This window comes from Pleurodeles waltl, chromosome 6 (assembly GCF_031143425.1).
Source record: "Pleurodeles waltl isolate 20211129_DDA chromosome 6, aPleWal1.hap1.20221129, whole genome shotgun sequence".
NCBI lineage: Eukaryota > Metazoa > Chordata > Amphibia > Caudata > Salamandridae > Pleurodeles > Pleurodeles waltl.
In genome coordinates this window covers 12,117,060-12,134,794 of record NC_090445.1, presented here as the reverse complement: position 1 = coordinate 12,134,794, position 17,735 = coordinate 12,117,060, and the positions used below count along the sequence as shown (strand labels likewise).

At 48.6% G+C, this 17,735-nt stretch overlaps 1 protein-coding gene across 1 annotated transcript in view; it reads right to left on the bottom strand.

The window, feature by feature from the left end:
- The window catches only part of TBC1D13 (TBC1 domain family member 13), a 95,736-nt gene that overhangs the window by 47,952 nt on the left and 30,049 nt on the right, over positions 1 to 17,735 (bottom strand). Inside the window, exon 5 of the mRNA XM_069237018.1 lies at positions 6,253 to 6,352. Coding sequence (XP_069093119.1) covers positions 6,253 to 6,352 — 100 coding nt within the window. The remainder of the gene's footprint in view (positions 1 to 6,252; positions 6,353 to 17,735) is intronic.

Here is a 17,735-nt window from a genome sequence, read left to right as displayed (position 1 = left end):
TTTTCTTTGATTCTTTGAGGGTGTCAGAGAACCAGAGAGGTTTTTTGGTGTTGGTCTGTCGATGCGTGCGTTTGAGGGGAGCAAGGTTGTCAGCGCAGTTGGAGATCCAGTTTGTGAGGTTGAGAGCTGCGTCGTTGGGGTCGGTGGTGAGGGTGGGTTGGTTGGCGGCGAGAGCGGAGAAGAGTTGCTCTTCAGGGATCTTGTTCCACTGTCGACGAGGGATGGGTTGAGTGCGGAGGTGGGAGGTCTCACGTCGGAATGTGAAGTGGACGCAGCTGTGGTCGGTCCAGTGTAGGGCAGAGGTGTGGCTGAAGAAGACGTGTTTGCTGGCGGAGAAGATAGGGTCGAGCGTGTGTCCGGCGATGTGGGTGGCGGTGTTCACCAGTTGTTTGAGGCCGAGGTTGGCGAGGTTGTCGAGCAGGGTGGTGGTGTTGGGGTCGTTGTTTTGTTCCAGATGGAAGTTGAGGTCGCCTAGGAGGATGTAGTCCGGTGAGGCGAGGGCGTGCGGGGAGATGAAGTCGGCGATGGCGTCGCTGAAAGAGGCGCGAGGTCCGGGAGGACGGTAGACGAGGGATCCTCTGAGGGTGGTCCTTGGGTCGGTGCGAATCTGAAAATGCAGGTGTTCAGCGGCGAGGGGGGGGTCTTCGGTGGAGGTGGTGACGCTGATGGAGTCTTTGAAGATGATGGCGACACCTCCTCCTACTTGGTTGGTGCGGTCTTTTCTGGAGATCTTGTAGCCTTCGGGGATGGCGGTAGCGATGTCTGGAGCAGAGGAGGCGTTCATCCATGTCTCCGTGATGAAGGCGACGTCCGGGGCTGTGGAGTCCAGGAGGTCCCAAAGTTCAACGGCGTGCTTGTGGACGGAACGAGCGTTGACCAGGATGCACTTGAGGTGGTTGATGGCGCGTGGGCTTGTGGTCGTGGTAGTTGCGTGGTGGAAGATGCGTTTGCAGGAGTTGCAGGCGAAGGGTCCATGGGTGCGTTTGGGGTGAGCTAGGAAGCAGGTTTTGGAGCGCCCTGGGTTGAGGGCGTGGAGGGTGGTGGGGTCGTAGCGGATCAGCGGGGCTTGGGGGAGCTGGGGACCAGGGGTCGTGGCGCTGGGCGCGGGCCAGGCGCGGACGGGCGCAGACGGGCTTGCCTCTGGCGCGCCTCCGGCGCGCCAGCGGCGTGCCCGCTGCGCGCGCCCGCTGCGCAGTCGCGCAGCGGCCGCCATAAGAGGTAGGAGGGGGGGGGGGGGAGGGGTCAGCTGGGGGCGAATGGGAGCTGGGGGGCGGGGGCGTGCAGGAGGTCGCGGCGGGAAAGCGCGAGGGAGGGGGGGGGACAGGTAGAGTGAGAGGAGCTGGGGGAGGGGGTTTAGGGTGGAGGAGGGTGAGTGTTAGGAGGTTTGGAGATTAGGGAGAGAGATAGGAGTAGGGTTGTGAAGATAGGGGAGGGGGGGTTGTAGAGGTGGGTGAGGGAGAGAGGTAGAGTGAGAGGATAGGGAGATAGGTAGTAGAGGGGGTGGCGGGAGGGGGGGAGAGATAGAGAAATAGATAGAGAAAATAGATAGAGAAGTCGATAGATAGGGAAATAGATAGATAGACAGATAGGTAGGTAGGAGGAGGTGGAGAGTGGGGGAGTTAGATAGTGAGATAGGGAGCTAGAGAGATAGGAAGATAGGAGGAGTGAGGGAGGTAGATAGCGAACGGGTTAGCTAGGGGTGAGAGAGGGGGAGGCGAGTGAGGGAGGGGGATGAGGAAGGAGCAGGAGGGCAGGCTCGGGGGAAGAAGACGGAGGAGGTAGAAGAGCCGAAGACAGGAGAACAGAAGACAGAAGAACAGAAGACAGAAGAACAGAAGACAGAAGAACAGAAGACCGGAAGAACAGAAGACAGAAGCACAGAAGATCGGAAGAGCAGAAGAACAGAGAAGAACAGAGAAGAACAGAGAAGAACAGAGAAGAACACAGAAGAACACAGAAGAACACAGAAGAACACAGAAGAACCGAGAAGAAGAACACAGAAGCACAGAGAAGAACAGAGAAGAAGAACACAGAAGACCGGAAGAACACAGAAGAACAGAAGGGAAGAACAGAAGAACAGAAGGGAAGAACAGAAGAACACAGAAGAAGATTGCAGAGGGGGAGCGAGGAGGAAGAGACAGAGAGGAGGAAAAGAAGCAGGAGCAGGAGAGAAGGTGAGTGGCGCGGGGCAGGGCGAGGGGCTGGGAGGAGGGGGGTACTTACAGTTAGGTGGGTCTCAGGAACACAGGAACTCGGGAACTTGGAGGAGCTGCAGCGGCAGGGGGAGCGACCTACCCTTGGATGGGTCACCTCGCTTGTGAAGATGTACCTTAGTGGCCACACCGTTGGCAACAGTTGTGTGTCCAGGTACTTTGCCTCTCTGGCCAATGGCTGACGAGGTGGAACTAGTATGAGTCATGGCTGCAGGGCACAAAGAAACAATCCTGCTTCTTTGGAGGGGATTTTATTTCAAAACCAGACACACATTTTACTTACAACAGATGCAGCAGTGGGTTTGGAGAATGAGAGAACAGAGGTCTGAGTGACCCTACTTCAATGCCATCCTGCACCCTCGGAGCTCCAGTCATGTGGTGTTATACTGCCACCACCACACAACCACACCCACACCCACACACACACCCACACCCACACGAAGCGCCTGCAGGCAATGTCCGCAAGTGGAGGGAGGGAAAACAGCGTATAGCCGGTGCGTGTTGGTCATCTCGTGGCCTGGCCATGGGGACAATCATCATCTATGACACTAGGAGAACTACTCTGGGTAAACCACTACTATACAACAGTGACTGGAACAAAACGTAAAACAAAGTGTACCTGTCAAGGAACATGCAACATGAGTCCTCACACAGGAAGCATACAGGGGAGATCAGGATAATGAAACGAGAAGCAGAGATCCCATAACGATCACACCAGGGGCTTCCACCCCTCCAGTGGAACACAGAGGTGGGTTTGTAACATGACCAATTGATAAGAACCTGCTTTAGGAAATGGTTACATTCTTGATGGAGAAGGCTTCAAGCACATTCTGAAATCCAAGCAACCCAAGCGGTCTGGTGAAGGGGGGAGCGTAACGCTATTGGGGGGAACTAAATAGACTAGGGCGTCATAACGAAGTTCTCTGCAGTGCAGGATCGTCGAGTCCTCGAGTGGTGCTAGCAGTCAGCAGGCAGGGGTTTGAGGGTGAGCATCCGTGTAATGTAAGCAGAGATGATGTGCCAAGTCAAAGGAGGCTGCGAAGCATGACGTGGTGCAGAGGACACAGCCCTGTAGCATCCCCTAGTTGTGTGTCATGATGCGTGTTCACGTTTGTTTTCTGTGTTGCTCTGATTGTTAGATGCCAATGACTGGAGCGCCCCGTGACCAGGCGCTCCAAGAAAACTCCCCTCATGCATTATCTTTCTGCTCTTGTGTCCTAGACCTGAGCCAGTGGTGCTGTAAAGTAAGCCCTGTGGCTGTCCTATGAGACAAACCAAGTTCATCTTTGTCTGAAGGTACACCTATGTAATGTTGATGCACCTAGCGTGTGAGGAGACGCCATTTACGGATCTGTGGCTCCACCAAGTGCCCTCTCAGTCCTACTCGCATCAGAAGCAGACTGGTCCTGAGATCCTCCACGGAGCAGAAGGTACTGGAGATTCTTCCTCCAACCTCATCCCGCAGGTCTGCATCCCCCTCACCTGGTGCTCCCAGGTGGCTCTCCACCAATTCTGTTCACCCCTACATTGCGGATTCTCCTTGACCCAACCGTTCAGGAGAGCTCTCGCTCAGTCCAGTGACAGTTCCTCATGACCTGGCGCTCCTACAATGCTCAGCTCCATGCTCTATTTCAGCAGTCTCAAGGCTGAGTCCCCCATGACCCTGCACACTCAGAGCGCTCCCATGTCCCCAACCAGCCACCTTTAGAGAGCACTCCTTCCACCTTATCTCAGCACTCACATAGTTCACTGGGCCCTGCTGGTCACTCCAAAAGGGCTCTGTGTTCATCGTATCTCATCACTCGCTTATTCCACCGGACCTGGCGCGGTCAGAGCGTTCTCCTCCTGCCCTGTCGCAGCAACCTCATGGCTGATTCTCCTTGACCTAGTGGTCTCGGTGAGTTTCTACATACTCACCTTCCTGACCCATTCCAGCACTTACTAGGCTAGTTCACCCTGACATTGAGATCTCAGAGACCCCTCCTCTCACCAGATCTTGTCACTCACATGGCTAGTTCTCTCCTCGCCTGGCACTCTCAGAGAGCTCTTTCAAACCCCACTTTCCTGCCCTATTTCAGCACTCACTTGGTTAGTTCTCCCCTGACCTGGGAGGTTTCACAGAGCTCACATTCAGCCTAGCCTTATTTTCCTGCACCATCTCAGCAGTCATGTAACCAGCCCCCTTTCACCTGGTTGTTCCAGACAGCTCTCCTCCATCCTCATCCGCCTGCACCATCCCAGCACCTACTTAGCTAGTTTATCCTTGACCAGTCGCTCTCAGAGAATTCCTCACACCCTATCTTCCTACTCCATCTCAGCGCTCACTTGGCCGGTTCCCCCTTGACCTAGCGCTCTCAGAGAGCTATCCTCACGCCTTACCTTCCCTCTCCACCTCAGCACTCACATGGCCAGCTCCCCCTTGACCTAGCGCTCTCAGAGAGGTCTTCTCCAGCCTCATCCTACTGCACCATCTCAGCGCTCACATGGCTAGCTCCCCCTTGTCCCAGCGCTCTCAGAGAGCTCTCCTCACACCCTTCCTTCCCTCTCCATCTCAGCAGTCACATGGCTAGCTCCCCCTTGACCTAGCGCTCTCAGAGAGCTATCCTCACGCCCTTCCTTCCCTCTCCATCTCAGCAGTCACATGGCTAGCTCCCCCTTGACCTAGCGCTCTCAGAGAGCTATCCTCACGCTCTTCCTTCCCTCTCCATCTCAGCGCTCACATGGCTAGCTCACCCTTGACCAGGCGCTCTCAGAGAGCTATCCTAATGCCCTTCCTTCCCTCTCCATCTCAGCGCTCACATGGCCGGCTCCCCCTTGACCTAGCGCTCTCAGAGAGCTATCCTCACGCTCTACCTTCCCTCTCAGCACTCACTTGGCCGGTTCCCCCTTGACCCAGCGCTCTCAGAGAGGTCTTCTCCAGCCTCATCTTCCTGCACCATCTCAGCGCTCACATGGCTAGCTCCCCCTTGTCCCAGCGCTCTCAGAGAGCTCTCCTCACACCCTTCCTTCCTGCTCCATCTCAGCACTCGCATGGCTTGCTCCCCCTTGTCCCAGCGCTCTCAGAGAGCTATCCTCACGCCCTACCTTCCCTCTCAGCGCTCACATGGCTAGCTCCCCCTTGACCAGACCCTCTCAGAGAGCTATCCTCATGCTCTACCTTCCCTCTCAGCGCTCAAATGGCTAGCTCCCCCTTGACCAGACCCTCTCAGAGAGCTATCCTCACGCCCTACCTTCCCGATCCATCTCAGCGCTCACATGGCTAGCTCCCCCTTGTCCCAGCGCTCTCAGAGAGCTATCCTCACGCCCTTCCTTCCCACTCCACCTCAGCACTCACTTGGCCGGTTCCCCCTTGACCCAGCGCTCTCAGAGAGGTCTTCTCTAGCCTCATCTTCCTGCACCATCTCAGCACTCACACGGCTAGCTCCCCCTTGTCCCAGCGCTCTCAGAGAGCTCTCCTCACACCCTTCCTTCCCGCTCCATCTCAGCACTCACATGGCTAGCTCCCCCCCCCCCCTGATCAGGCACTTTCCGAGACCTATCCTCAAGCTCTACCTTCCATCTCAGCAGTCACATGGCTAGCTCCCCCTTGACCGGGCGCTCTCAGAGAGCTCTCCTCACACCTTATCTCCCCGCTCAATCTCAGCACTCACATGGCTAGCTCCTTCTTGTCCCAGCGCTCTCAGAGAGCTATCCTCACACCCTTCCTTCCCGCTCCATCTCAGCACTCACATGGCTAGCTCCTTCTTGTCCCAGAGCTCTCAGAGCGCTCTCCTCACGCTCTACCTTCCCGCTCCATCTCAGCACTCACATGGCTAGCACCTTCTTGTCCCAGCGCTCTCAGAGAGCTATCCTCAAACCCTTCGTTCCCGCTTCATTTCTGCAGTCACTTTGTTCCATCTTCCACACATCCTCAAACCTGGCGCTCTCAGAGCGACCTCCTCTAGCCTCATCTTTCTCCTTCATCTCAGCAGCAACATAGCTATTTCGCCCTCGACAGGGCGCTCTCAGGGAGCTCGCCCCATCCCACCTCAGTACTCACGTGGTCCTCAAAGGTGACATCTTCTCTGGAGACTCCCAAGTTGGCTTTGGCGATACCCGGCTGGATTATCATCTCTTTCAGGAAATGAGAGTAGACATCTCTGTAGGAGGATAAAAGGTTGGACAGTAAAGGACGAGAGAAGCAAGAACAGCACACAGACACTCAAAAAGCACTTTTCAACACTAATGGCACAGAAATAAGACAATAAGATCTTTATGAGGGTGGGGTCGACATTGGAAATGGATCTAAGTATTGACCACCTCTGCGCCTTCATCTTTCAGGGACAGATTGCCTTACCCCACATGGAAATAGAGCCCTGTGGCTTTTCCATTAAAACGGAGTCCAATGCACGAAGGGCTGTACTGTTAAATTGGTATGCAAGGCTTACTTGTGCATGCGTGCACCCAAACCATGAATGCCCGTTACAGCCCCCTAACCATGCAACTCACTGACCAGAAGCAAATCTGGTCTAATGAGCATCTGCAAGGTGTAACAATGTATGTGCAGAAGATGACAACCACCGAGCGATGAGCGGAAGTTCATCCTTTGGCTGTCTGAAGGTGCCTTGCCAACCCTTGAGGAAGGACGAGGTTACCAGTGTGCACTGCTAGGACTTGTGTATGGAGACCTCTGCTTCCAGGCAGTGCAGAGATGCCCTCTAGACTGCACCCTGGAAGTCCCTGTGCCCCCTAAAGTGTGCTCACTGAGTGGCACAAGTGCAACACATCCCTTCCTTAGCACCAAATATGCTTCAGTAATAGGGCGCGTGCCTACAAGCAAAGGATCTTCCTAGTCTGAACTTGTCCAAGCCCTCTCTCCTTCAGGAAGATGTTACAAACATCTTGTACCGCTTTACTTCAACTAACCCAGCCTCTAATATGCCTACAACTAGTCAATGTGCCCCTTCTTCTAGTTCTCCAAGATCCCTCCCTCGTTGTTATATATAAATGGTTTACTTCCAGTTCATTTGTGACACCAATGCGCATGGCTTTCTGTAATGCGCACCAATGGCAGGTATTAAAAACTTACAAAATAAGTGAATACCCCCTAAAACTATTATACTGAAAATAGCTTTGCACCCAGATACGTCTGAATGAAGTAGGGTGGGGTGGGCTAGGGAAGCCGAGGCCCTGCCTGTAACAGAGCCCTTCACTAGGAGCACAGGCGCAAAGACGTGATGCACTCTCAATACCCCAAGTCTCTCGTGGCAGGGCAAGTTAAGAAATAAGATTTAAAAAGAAATGTAGTTTAAAAATATAGCACTTATTAGCCTGACTCAAACTTTAGTGTGTGTCACATATGATTAACTAACTGACTACGTTTAAAAAATAAGTCATGTGCATACAAGAGCAAAAAAGCTCACTCTCGAGAAAAGCACAAATCAGCCAAAGCTTTGGGCAAGTTCTTCTGCCAATAAAGTAGAATCCAAGGGTCAGAGCTGAGAAGGAAAGAGCCTACTTTACAGTAGGGTACAGCTCCAAGTCTACATCTGGGACTTTCGGAAAAAGCACTGTGGCATGATGACCTCCCGACTGACACACAAGAAGCACCCCTCTCTGTCCTGACTAACGCATCCTTCAAGACCCGGACCCCGCCAACACCCCCCAACCAGCCACTCCACCCTGTTCTCTACCTCCTACATTTCTGCGCCTGTTACTGAGGCATGATGGCCTCCCTACTCATTTGAGAAGAGCACCACTCTCTGTGTCCCACCCCTCTCATCCGCACCTCTCTCACTTCTTAAGAGCTGTACACTGCAAACAATCCAAGAGCTGCCACTCTACCCTGTCTTCCACTCTCGGCATGTCTGTACTTTACAGACCACCGCCCCCAAATACTGTGGCATGATGGCCTCCACTCATTGTCACCTTGAAAGTGCACCCGTCCGGCTGTCCTGACATTCACCCGCACCTCTCTCCACCATTAAGACTTTCAATTTAATGGGGGACAGGAAATGTGAGACAAAGGCTGAGGCACTGGGCAAAACACAAATTAAGCATTAATAACAAAAATAGATAACAAATGCCATCGATAAATGGGTGCGAGGCTTGCAATATAGTTAAAGCGGTCTGAAGTTGTCAATAGCAAGGACAATCGTGCCAAGGCTGTGATATGTGAAACTCAAAATATATAAAAAGCATTTAAGGAAAAAACATTACTTGTTCAATTATTTTACCTCCAAGTTAGCCATGCTGACCCCGCATGACTATGGCACCAAAAAGGCCATGCAGAGCTGGGAGTGCAGCTCTGTTTGCATCTATGTAACATCTTGAAACCTGTTGGTGTGACTTTTGAGCACTTTTTTCCTGACATGAAGGGAAAATCGAGGAGGAAGGGGGCCTGAGGTGGAGGGAAGGCAGCGCAAGCAACAATGGTGGAGGGGTGGAGGCGGAGCAGACAAGCAGCATCAGTGGATGGGGCATCCAGGCAATAATGCAGGGGGAGGGGGGGTGGCAAGCAACAATGAGGGAGGAGGGAGAGAGGAAGGGGATGCAAGTAAAAGCAAAAAAAAAAAGTACCTCTGAAAGTGGCAAGCAGAGGAAGGATGCGGGGCAAGGGAATCAGTAGTTGGCCCATGCTCTAGGGTAGGGACAAACATACACAGAGGAAGTGATGTAGGGACTTGTAGACCAAAAAGAAGCACAGAAATAAGACTGATGATTAAGCCAACCAATGATAAGCAAAGGGTGGGCTCTAGGCACCCCGTAGGTAAACAAAATGTCTCGCGAGTGAAACTCATGGGATGTTTTAGGCGCGACCTAAAGTTTGGAGGTGGGGTGCAAAAAGTAAAAGAGGAGAAGGTGCCGGCCAAACATATCGAAGGGCATAGAACAGCCAACAGTGCCTCTGCAACAGGCGCGCCAGGGTGAAGGCAGCAGAGTATTTAAGGAGGGGGCGGGGATGTGTCCTGCCTGTGTGAACATCCTTTACCACGCAGGACCTTTAACACCAGGTAGGTATGTACCACAGAGGTTACTATTTGTACCTTTACCACGCAGGACCTTTAACACCAGGCAGGTATGTACCATAGAGGTTACTATTTGTACCTTTACCACGCAGGTCAATATATATTTTCTTTACACCATACTTTTTATGGTATTTAAAATTAGTGAGTTTAGGGACAGATGGAAGTAAAGGAGGTAAGGGGGAGTTTGGATTTGGGGTAGGTAAAGGTGATTTCAAGGTTCAGGGGTAAGTAGAGGTAAAGGGGGTAAAGGGTTCAGGGATGAGTAGAGGTAAAGGGGGTAAAGGTTTCAGGGATGAGTAGGAGGTAAAGGGGGTAAAGGTTTCGGGGATGAGTGGAGGTAAAGGGATGTAAAGGTGATTTTAGGCTTTAGGGATGGGTAGAGGTAAAGGGATGAAAGGGTGATTTAAGGCACGGGTAGAGGAAAAGGGATGCAGGGGTGATTTTAGGCTATAGGGATAGGTAAATAGATGCAAGGGGGATTTCAGGGATGGGTGGAGGTAAAGGGATGCAAGGGTAATCTCAGGTATGGGTCGAGGTAAAGAGATGCAAGGGTGATTTTAGGGATGGGTCGAGGTAAAGAGATGCAAGGGTGATTTCAAGGATGGGTCGAAGTAAAGAGATGCAAGAGTGATTTTAGGCTTCAGGGATGGGTAGAGGTAAAGAGATGAAAGAGTGATTTCAGAGATGGGTCGAGGTAAAGAAATGCAAGGGTGATTTCAGGGATGGGTTGTGGTAAAGGGATGCAAGGGTGATTTCAGGGATGGGTCGAGGTAAAGAGATGCAAGGGTGATTTCAGAGATGGGTCGAGGTAAAGAAATGCAAGGGTGATTTCAGGGATGGGTTGTGGTAAAGGGATGCAAGGGTGATTTCAGGGATGGGTTGTGGTAAAGGGATGCAAGGGTGATTTCAGGGATGGGTTGTGGTAAAGGGATGCAAGGGTGATTTCAGGGATGGGTTGTGGTAAAGGGATGCAAGGGTGATTTCAGGGATGGGTTGAGGTAAAGGGATGCAACAGTGATTTCAGGGATGGGTCGAGGTAAAGGGATGCAAAGGGTGATTTCAGGGACAGGTCGAGGTAAAGAGATGTAAGGGTGATCTCAGGGATGGGTAGAGGTAAAGGGATGCAAAGGGTGATTTCAGGGATGGGTCGAGGTAAAGAGATGAAAGTGTGATTCTAGGGATGGGTCAAGGTAAAAAGATGCAAGGGTGATTTTAGACTTTAGGGACAGGTGCTGACCAATGAGAAGCAAGAACAATAGGAGTGACAATGAAGCCAACCAGTGGTAGGTAATGGGCAGGATCGAAACCCATTTGAGTGTTTTTTTTAATTAACAAAAGATAAGATCTTTGCAAGCAACCGCACATTCGCTTTCTCAGGTGAGACATAAAATGTGGCCTTTTTAGAAAGAAGACAAAACTATTTTTTTTTTAGTCAATCACATAATTGACAGATCCTGGAAGGTCTCATGATCCACATGTCTCTGTTACAGCACTGCTTAGCTCTGTAGCTAGATTTATATTTTATAAGTCAGTACATACATATGTACAAAATATATGTGCTTACTACCCCTGACTAGACGTCAAAGCACTTTTTGGCGAGTAGCACGCTACTCCAGAACCCAAGAGGAATTGGTGGTGGATTAGTATAGGGAAATATGAGTTCAGTTTTACTATTATTATGAATTAATTTTGGCAGAGGATATGTGAGTTTGTTAGTTGGATTGACTGGTTTAATGGAGGGCTAGAGGAGGGAAGAATCCAGAAGTGTTAATTGGGAGTTTATAGTAATAGGATGAGGCTTGGGATGAGTAAAGGGGAGACGGAGGAGGGAAGAGTCAGCGGAAAGGGTTAGGGAGAACATAGTAGCAGAAGGGGTTTTGGATGAGTCAAAGGTGAGATAAATGAGGGAGAATTTAGTATGGTTGTTTGGGAGATCATGGTAGTAAACTGAGGTTTGGGGTGAGCTAGGTGTGGTAGAGGAGGAAAGAGCTTAGGAAGGGTTATTTTGGAGATGGAAGTAGTAGAATGGGTTTGGGATGAGTCAGAGTGGGGATGGAGGATAGATTGATAGAGACAGGGTGATGGGGAGACAGTAAAGCTTACAAGAGAGTAAATGTATATTATTTTTAATCTATTTTTTGATTTTATTTATAGATTTATTTTTATTTTTCTCTAGTACAGTGAAACTAGAGAAATAAATAGATATGTAAATACACAGTAAGGGAATATATGTGCAAGGAATGTAATAATCGCTATTATAATATGAAAAGAAAAGTAGTATTGTATAAACACAGAATTTCAAGAATTGTAATATTTGAAGTTAACTAATAAGTGTACTTTAATAACATAAATGTATCTTTCCTTGATTTTTGAATAGCGAAATGCTTGCGGTCAGTGCTTTAAATGGGCCGGTACTCTCCGGTACTGAGTACCGGCACTTTTTTATTTTGAGAGGGAGAGTACCGGCATATCTCAAGAAAAACGTAATACTTTTAATTGGAGAGTACCGGCACTTCTCAGAAACAAGCAGGTACTCTGATAGAGAGTACCTGCACTTCTATTTTTCCATTTAAAGCACTGCTTGCGGTTAAATTGATAATAAAACATTTGATCAGTGTGATATAAAAACAAAAGCAGGGATTCATAAGTATCTAATATAACAACGTATCAAGGAGCTATGGAATGACCTATGAACATGTTAAGCAGAGAATAATATACACATATATGTATACACGCACACATATATACATGCAAACACACACATATATATATATTTAACCGTGAGTAAATATACATTTGTTAAACAGGCTTAAAGAGTATTTGTATATTTTATTATTATGAAATGGTAACTATACATATTTCTAAAAGAAATATACATATCTAGAATAAGCACAATCAGATTATAAATATTTATCAACAGAGGCATAGGCAGTCCATTGCTGTTTGATTATGGTGGTTATGAAGGAAAGAGCCAACTTTTGAGTAGTCTTCTGAAGACTAGATAGTTATCCGTTGATCTTATATTTGGGGGTAATGAATTCCATAATTTGGCTGCTTGAACAGAGAAGGATGTACCAACTATTGTCTTTTTCTTGTATGGTGGTGTTCTAAGGCGGGGTGCCAATCTTGAGCAGAGGTTTCTTTATTTAATGTCTTTGGTTATTTTGTTTCTGATGTAAAGCGGTCCTGTTCCATGTATAGCTTTGTGGGTGATACAAAACAGCTTGAAAGTGCATCTTCTGGCAACGGGTAACCAGTGTAGTGCTCTCAAGGCAGGGGAGATGTGGGCTTGCGGCTTTACATGTAATAGTAGCCTGGCTGCGGAGTTCTGAATATGTTGTAGTTTTTTCATAATAGATAGAGATGATCCATGGTAGCGGCGATTGGCATAATCCAGTTTGGATAGTACAAGCGAGATAGTAGCCTGCACCTTGTGTGGACATCCGAGGTGGGGGAAGATGCGTCGTAAAGTCTTCAAGGTGATGAAGCTTCATCCTGCTAATTTGTCCACTTGGGCATTCATTGTTAACTTGGAGTCCATGGTAATTCCAAGATTTTTAACTTCCTCGGATAATTGAGAAGGTGGTCCGAGATTGTCAGGCCAGGCGCACAGTGGGTCATAATTTTTCCAGTAGCCACATGTGAGTATTTTTTTTCCGTTTTGGAGGCATTTAGTTTGAGATGGCTCCAAGTCATCCACTAATCGACGGTTCTGAGGCAACTGAAGATTAGTGAGTTTTTAAAGTCTTTGAGGCATTCCAATTTAAGTAGCATTTGGGTGTCATCTGCATAGTTGTAGCATGTGAGTTAAAAATCATTGATCAGTTCTGGTAATGACCTCATGTAGATGTTGAAAAGCAAAGGTGAGATTATTGATCCTTGGGGGACCCCTGCTTTTGTGAGGTACGGTTTGGATGAGAAGGGGGGAGAACAGATAATATTAGTTCTGTTTTGAAGGTAGGATGTAATCCAGTCGAGAGCAGTCCTTCTATGCGAGCTTTGTGGAGTCTTTGAATTAGGGTGTCATGGTCAACTGTATCAAAGGCAACTGAGAGGTCCAAGAGAAGTAGTGCAGCAACTCTATTGGGGTCCTATTTAAGATCATCCCAGATTGCTATGAGTGCCGATTCAGTACCTCTTCCTGGGCAGAATCCAGTTTGGTAGCCTGAAAATATAGAATTGTCATCAATGAATTGGGACATCCGGGCAAATGCTGCTCTTTCTATCAGTTTGCCCAGGAAAAGTCCATTTGTGATTGGTCTGTAGTAGTTGGGGTCCTACGGGTCCAGGTTTGTTTTGTTATGAATGACCTGCGGAACCCTGCTGGCAACTGGATGGCATGGAAACAGCCTAAACTAGCACGCGTAAATAGCCACTCAGTCCTAACGAGACAGGCCTGCCAAGACCAAAGAGATCAAGACACAAACTGCTGGTCCTTGAGGGCTCAAACATTGTCCACCGTGAAGGTCTCAGAAAGTCACAAACTCTTAGCACTGACGTCTTATAATAGCAAAAAGATGAAGATAGCGCAGAGCCTTCTGGGAAATCTCTCTGACATCTCATAATGGCAATAAATGCAAAGGAGCAACACAGTCTATCTGGGCAGGTCTCTGACCCCCCGATCCCCTTCCCCTACCTCTCTCAGATAAATAACCACTGAGAGGAGGAGCGCCCGCTGCAGCCAGCAAAGGAAAACAGACAGAGAACATAAAAGATAAACAACACAATCAAGGGACCTGAAGAGCTAATCAGAGCTGCCACCATGAAGGTGTGTACTCATGCGCTACATGCAAACATTACCCATTTGGGATCAAAGCAAAGACGAGGCACTTCCAACCACACACAGTGCAGCATGCTACCTACCAAGGTAAGGGGCCCTGTGCCCAACATAGGACTCAGTAAGCGCTACAGAAATACTACCATACAATACGTGGACTGACAGGTTGTGTTACATCGGCAAATGCACCAACCAAGTGTGAAGCATGAGACAAAAAACTTGAAGCATAAGAAATTAGCATGTTTGGAGTGTGAGTCACAAGGACTGATGGTAGAGGGTCATTAACTGAGGACCTTGGAGCACACGGATAGGTGGGGTGCAAAACGTGGGGCATACAGACAGGGTGCAGAGCTTGAAGCTTATGGACCATCAGAGTATCAGCCTTGCGTCACAGGGAAGGACTAGCACACCTGTGACACATGCACTGACAGTGCACTAGCTGAAGAGCATGACTTGAAAGTGTGAGTACCTTGTGGGACATGGACTGACAGTGTGCAAAGGTTAAGGTGCATGGAAGGACCGGGTGCGGGGTTTGGGGTTAGTGGTAGTAAAGTGTGTAGAGCCGGAAGCAGACGGATTGTGTGTAGTTCTGTGTCACATGGGCAGAGAGGGGGAGCACGGACAGCGTCCATGGAGCAGCATATGCTCTACCTCTTCAACGCCTGGCACCATCACAGTGCGGTTGCAGATACTCCACCTAAATGACACAAATGTCTAGGCGGAGGATGGAAGCCAGAAGACTGATTTTTCCTTCTCAGTGTCTCTTGAGACAGTCCTAGCTGCAACCACTGGCAGTCTCCTAGTAAATACTGTATGTTTTCCCTGTAGGTCAGTTATTTCACAGAGTTTATGTTCGCTTTTGACAGACTTGTGTCCTCACCCGTTTGCCTGTTTAACCCCCGACTGCCAACAAGACAAAAAAGGCAGAAAAGTATTTTTGTTTTGCACACAATGACACAATACCATCAACCATTGCTATCTTTTCAGCCATCAGCGTGTAGCATAGCGGGGCTTGGACTCGAAACCCCAAGATGAAAAGTGATTTTGGCTGAATTGGCAGAACATAGCAAAGGTGTTATACATAACATGGAGCCACTTGTCAGCTAGGTTTTACAATTTTAAACTTAATTAAAATCTACTTGTTTCACAAAACTAAACTGTGGTCACATTTTTGTGAGGGTTTGCTCTTTCATGCAGATCAGGCACTAGAATGGCATTGGCAATGTGAATCATTTGGTCTTTCGTGTAGTGAAAGGTTTTGGTGCAAGAGCCACAATAAAGGCACAAGATGGAAAGCAGCTGCGCAGACTTCCCTGGCAGAAGCAACAGGTAAAGGTCAGGTGGTAGTAGCACAAGGAACATCCACGGCTGTGACGCGTCCAGAACAAGTATCGCAGAGGTAGCCCACGCGGTAGTGGGAGGAGGTAAAGAACTATTGACCCTCTCTGCAAACAGGCATAAGCAGACAAAGTACTACACTCCTGGAAGAAACAGTCAAACCTTTTATGGAATTGCCACACACTTCTGTACTGGTACAGGATGATGAACCATCAGCTTCTAGTGTAGGCTGCTTCAAGAGTGGGTTCCACGCATCTAGCGCTGAGAAGCATTGATGAGTACTACTTGTGCTATCAGTTAAGCAGTTTCCTGGTTTTGAATTCCCTAGTTTGGGTGAGATTATGTTTCTTATGTCAACATTTATAATATCCCTTTCTTAAACTCTGCGACCGACAATACATTTCTGTGTAGGTGAGGTCAAATGTTAGTATTGTTGACTCCACCCAACAAAATTAAAAATAGTATAGAGTTGAGAAAAATACCCCGTTTCTCTTTTTTATCAAAAAGTTTGAGCGCTCAAATATTGCCCCTACAGGGTCTCCCTCATGAGAAGTCTTGGTATCTCTCATCAAATACTGTGAAACAGTCCCCGGTTCATAGAGCATGTTATATAAGTGCATTCAATATATCCTTTGTATTTTCATGAGATGGGACAACAGCAGTGTGTCCTTCCTCACAGGACAGACACATCTTGGTAACAGAAAGAGTGCAAGCTTCCCTCTTCAGAAGAAAGGTACACCTAAGACAGCAGCAGTGTAAGACTTTCCATCAGAAGACGTGTAAAATCTGGCAGCAGCAGAGTAAGATTATCCCTCAGAAGACGTGTAAACATCTGGCAGCAGCAGAGTAAGATTATCCCTCAGAAGACGTGTAAACATCTGGCAGCAGCAGAGTAAGATTGTCCATCAGAAGACGCGTAAACCTCTGGCAGCAGCAGAGTAAGATTGTCCATCAGAAGACGCGTAAACCTCTGGCAGCAGCAGAGTAAGATTATCCATCAGAAGACGCGTACAAATCTGGCAGCAGCAGAGTAAGATTATCCCTCAGAAGACGTGTAAACATCTGGCAGCAGCAGAGTAAGATTATCCCTCAGAAGACGTGTAAACATCTGGCAGCAGCAGAGTAAGATTGTCCATCAGAAGACGCGTAAAAGCTGGCAGCAGCAGAGTAAGATTGTCCATCAGAAGACGCGTAAAAGCTGGCAGCAGCAGTGTAAGATTGTCCATCAGAAGACGCGTAAACCTCTGGCAGCAGCAGAGTAAGATTGTCCATCAGAAGACGTGTAAAAATCTGGCAGCAGCAGAGTAAGATTTTCCATCAGAAGACGCGTAAATATCTGGCAGCAGCAGAGTAAGATTATCCATCAGAAGACGCGTAAACCTCTGGCAGCAGCAGAGTAAGATTGTCCATCGGAAGACGTGTACAAATCTGGCAGCAGCAGAGTAAGATTGTCCATCAGAAGACGCGTAAACCTCTGGCAGCAGCAGAGTAAGATTGTCCATCAGAAGACGCGTAAAAGCTGGCAGCAGCAGAGTAAGATTGTCCATCAGAAGACGCGTAAAAGCTGGCAGCAGCAGAGTAAGATTGTCCATCAGAAGACGCGTAAAAGCTGGCAGCAGCAGAGTAAGATTATCCATCAGAAGACGCGTAAAAATCTGGCAGCAGCAGAGTAAGATTTTCCATCAGAAGACGCGTAAAAATCTGGCAGCAGCAGAGTAAGATTTTTCATCAGAAGACGCGTAAATATCTGGCAGCAGCAGAGTAAGATTATCCATCAGAAGACGCGTAAACCTCTGGCAGCAGCAGAGTAAGATTGTCCATCAGAAGACGCGTAAACCTCTGGCAGCAGCAGAGTAAGATTGTCCATCAGAAGACGCGTAAACCTCTGGCAGCAGCAGCGTAAGATTGTCCATCAGAAGACGCGTAAAAGCTGGCAGCAGCAGAGTAAGATTGTCCATCAGAAGACGCATAAAAGCTGGCAGCAGCAGAGTAAGATTGTCCATCAGAAGACGCGTAAAAGCTGGCAGCAGCAGAGTAAGATTGTCCATCAGAAGACGCGTAAAAGCTGGCAGCAGCAGAGTAAGATTGTCCATCAGAAGACGCGTAAAAGCTGGCAGCAGCAGAGTAAGATTATCCATCAGAAGACATGTAAATATCTGGCAGCAGCAGAGTAAGATTTTCCATCAGAAGACGCGTAAAAATCTGGCAGCAGCAGAGTAAGATTTTCCATCAGAAGACGCGTAAATATCTGGCAGCAGCAGAGTAAGATTATCCATCAGAAGACGCGTAAACCTCTGGCAGCAGCAGAGTAAGATTGTCCATCAGAAGACGCGTAAACCTCTGGCAGCAGCAGAGTAAGATTATCCATCAGAAGACGCGTAAAAATCTGGCAGCAGCAGA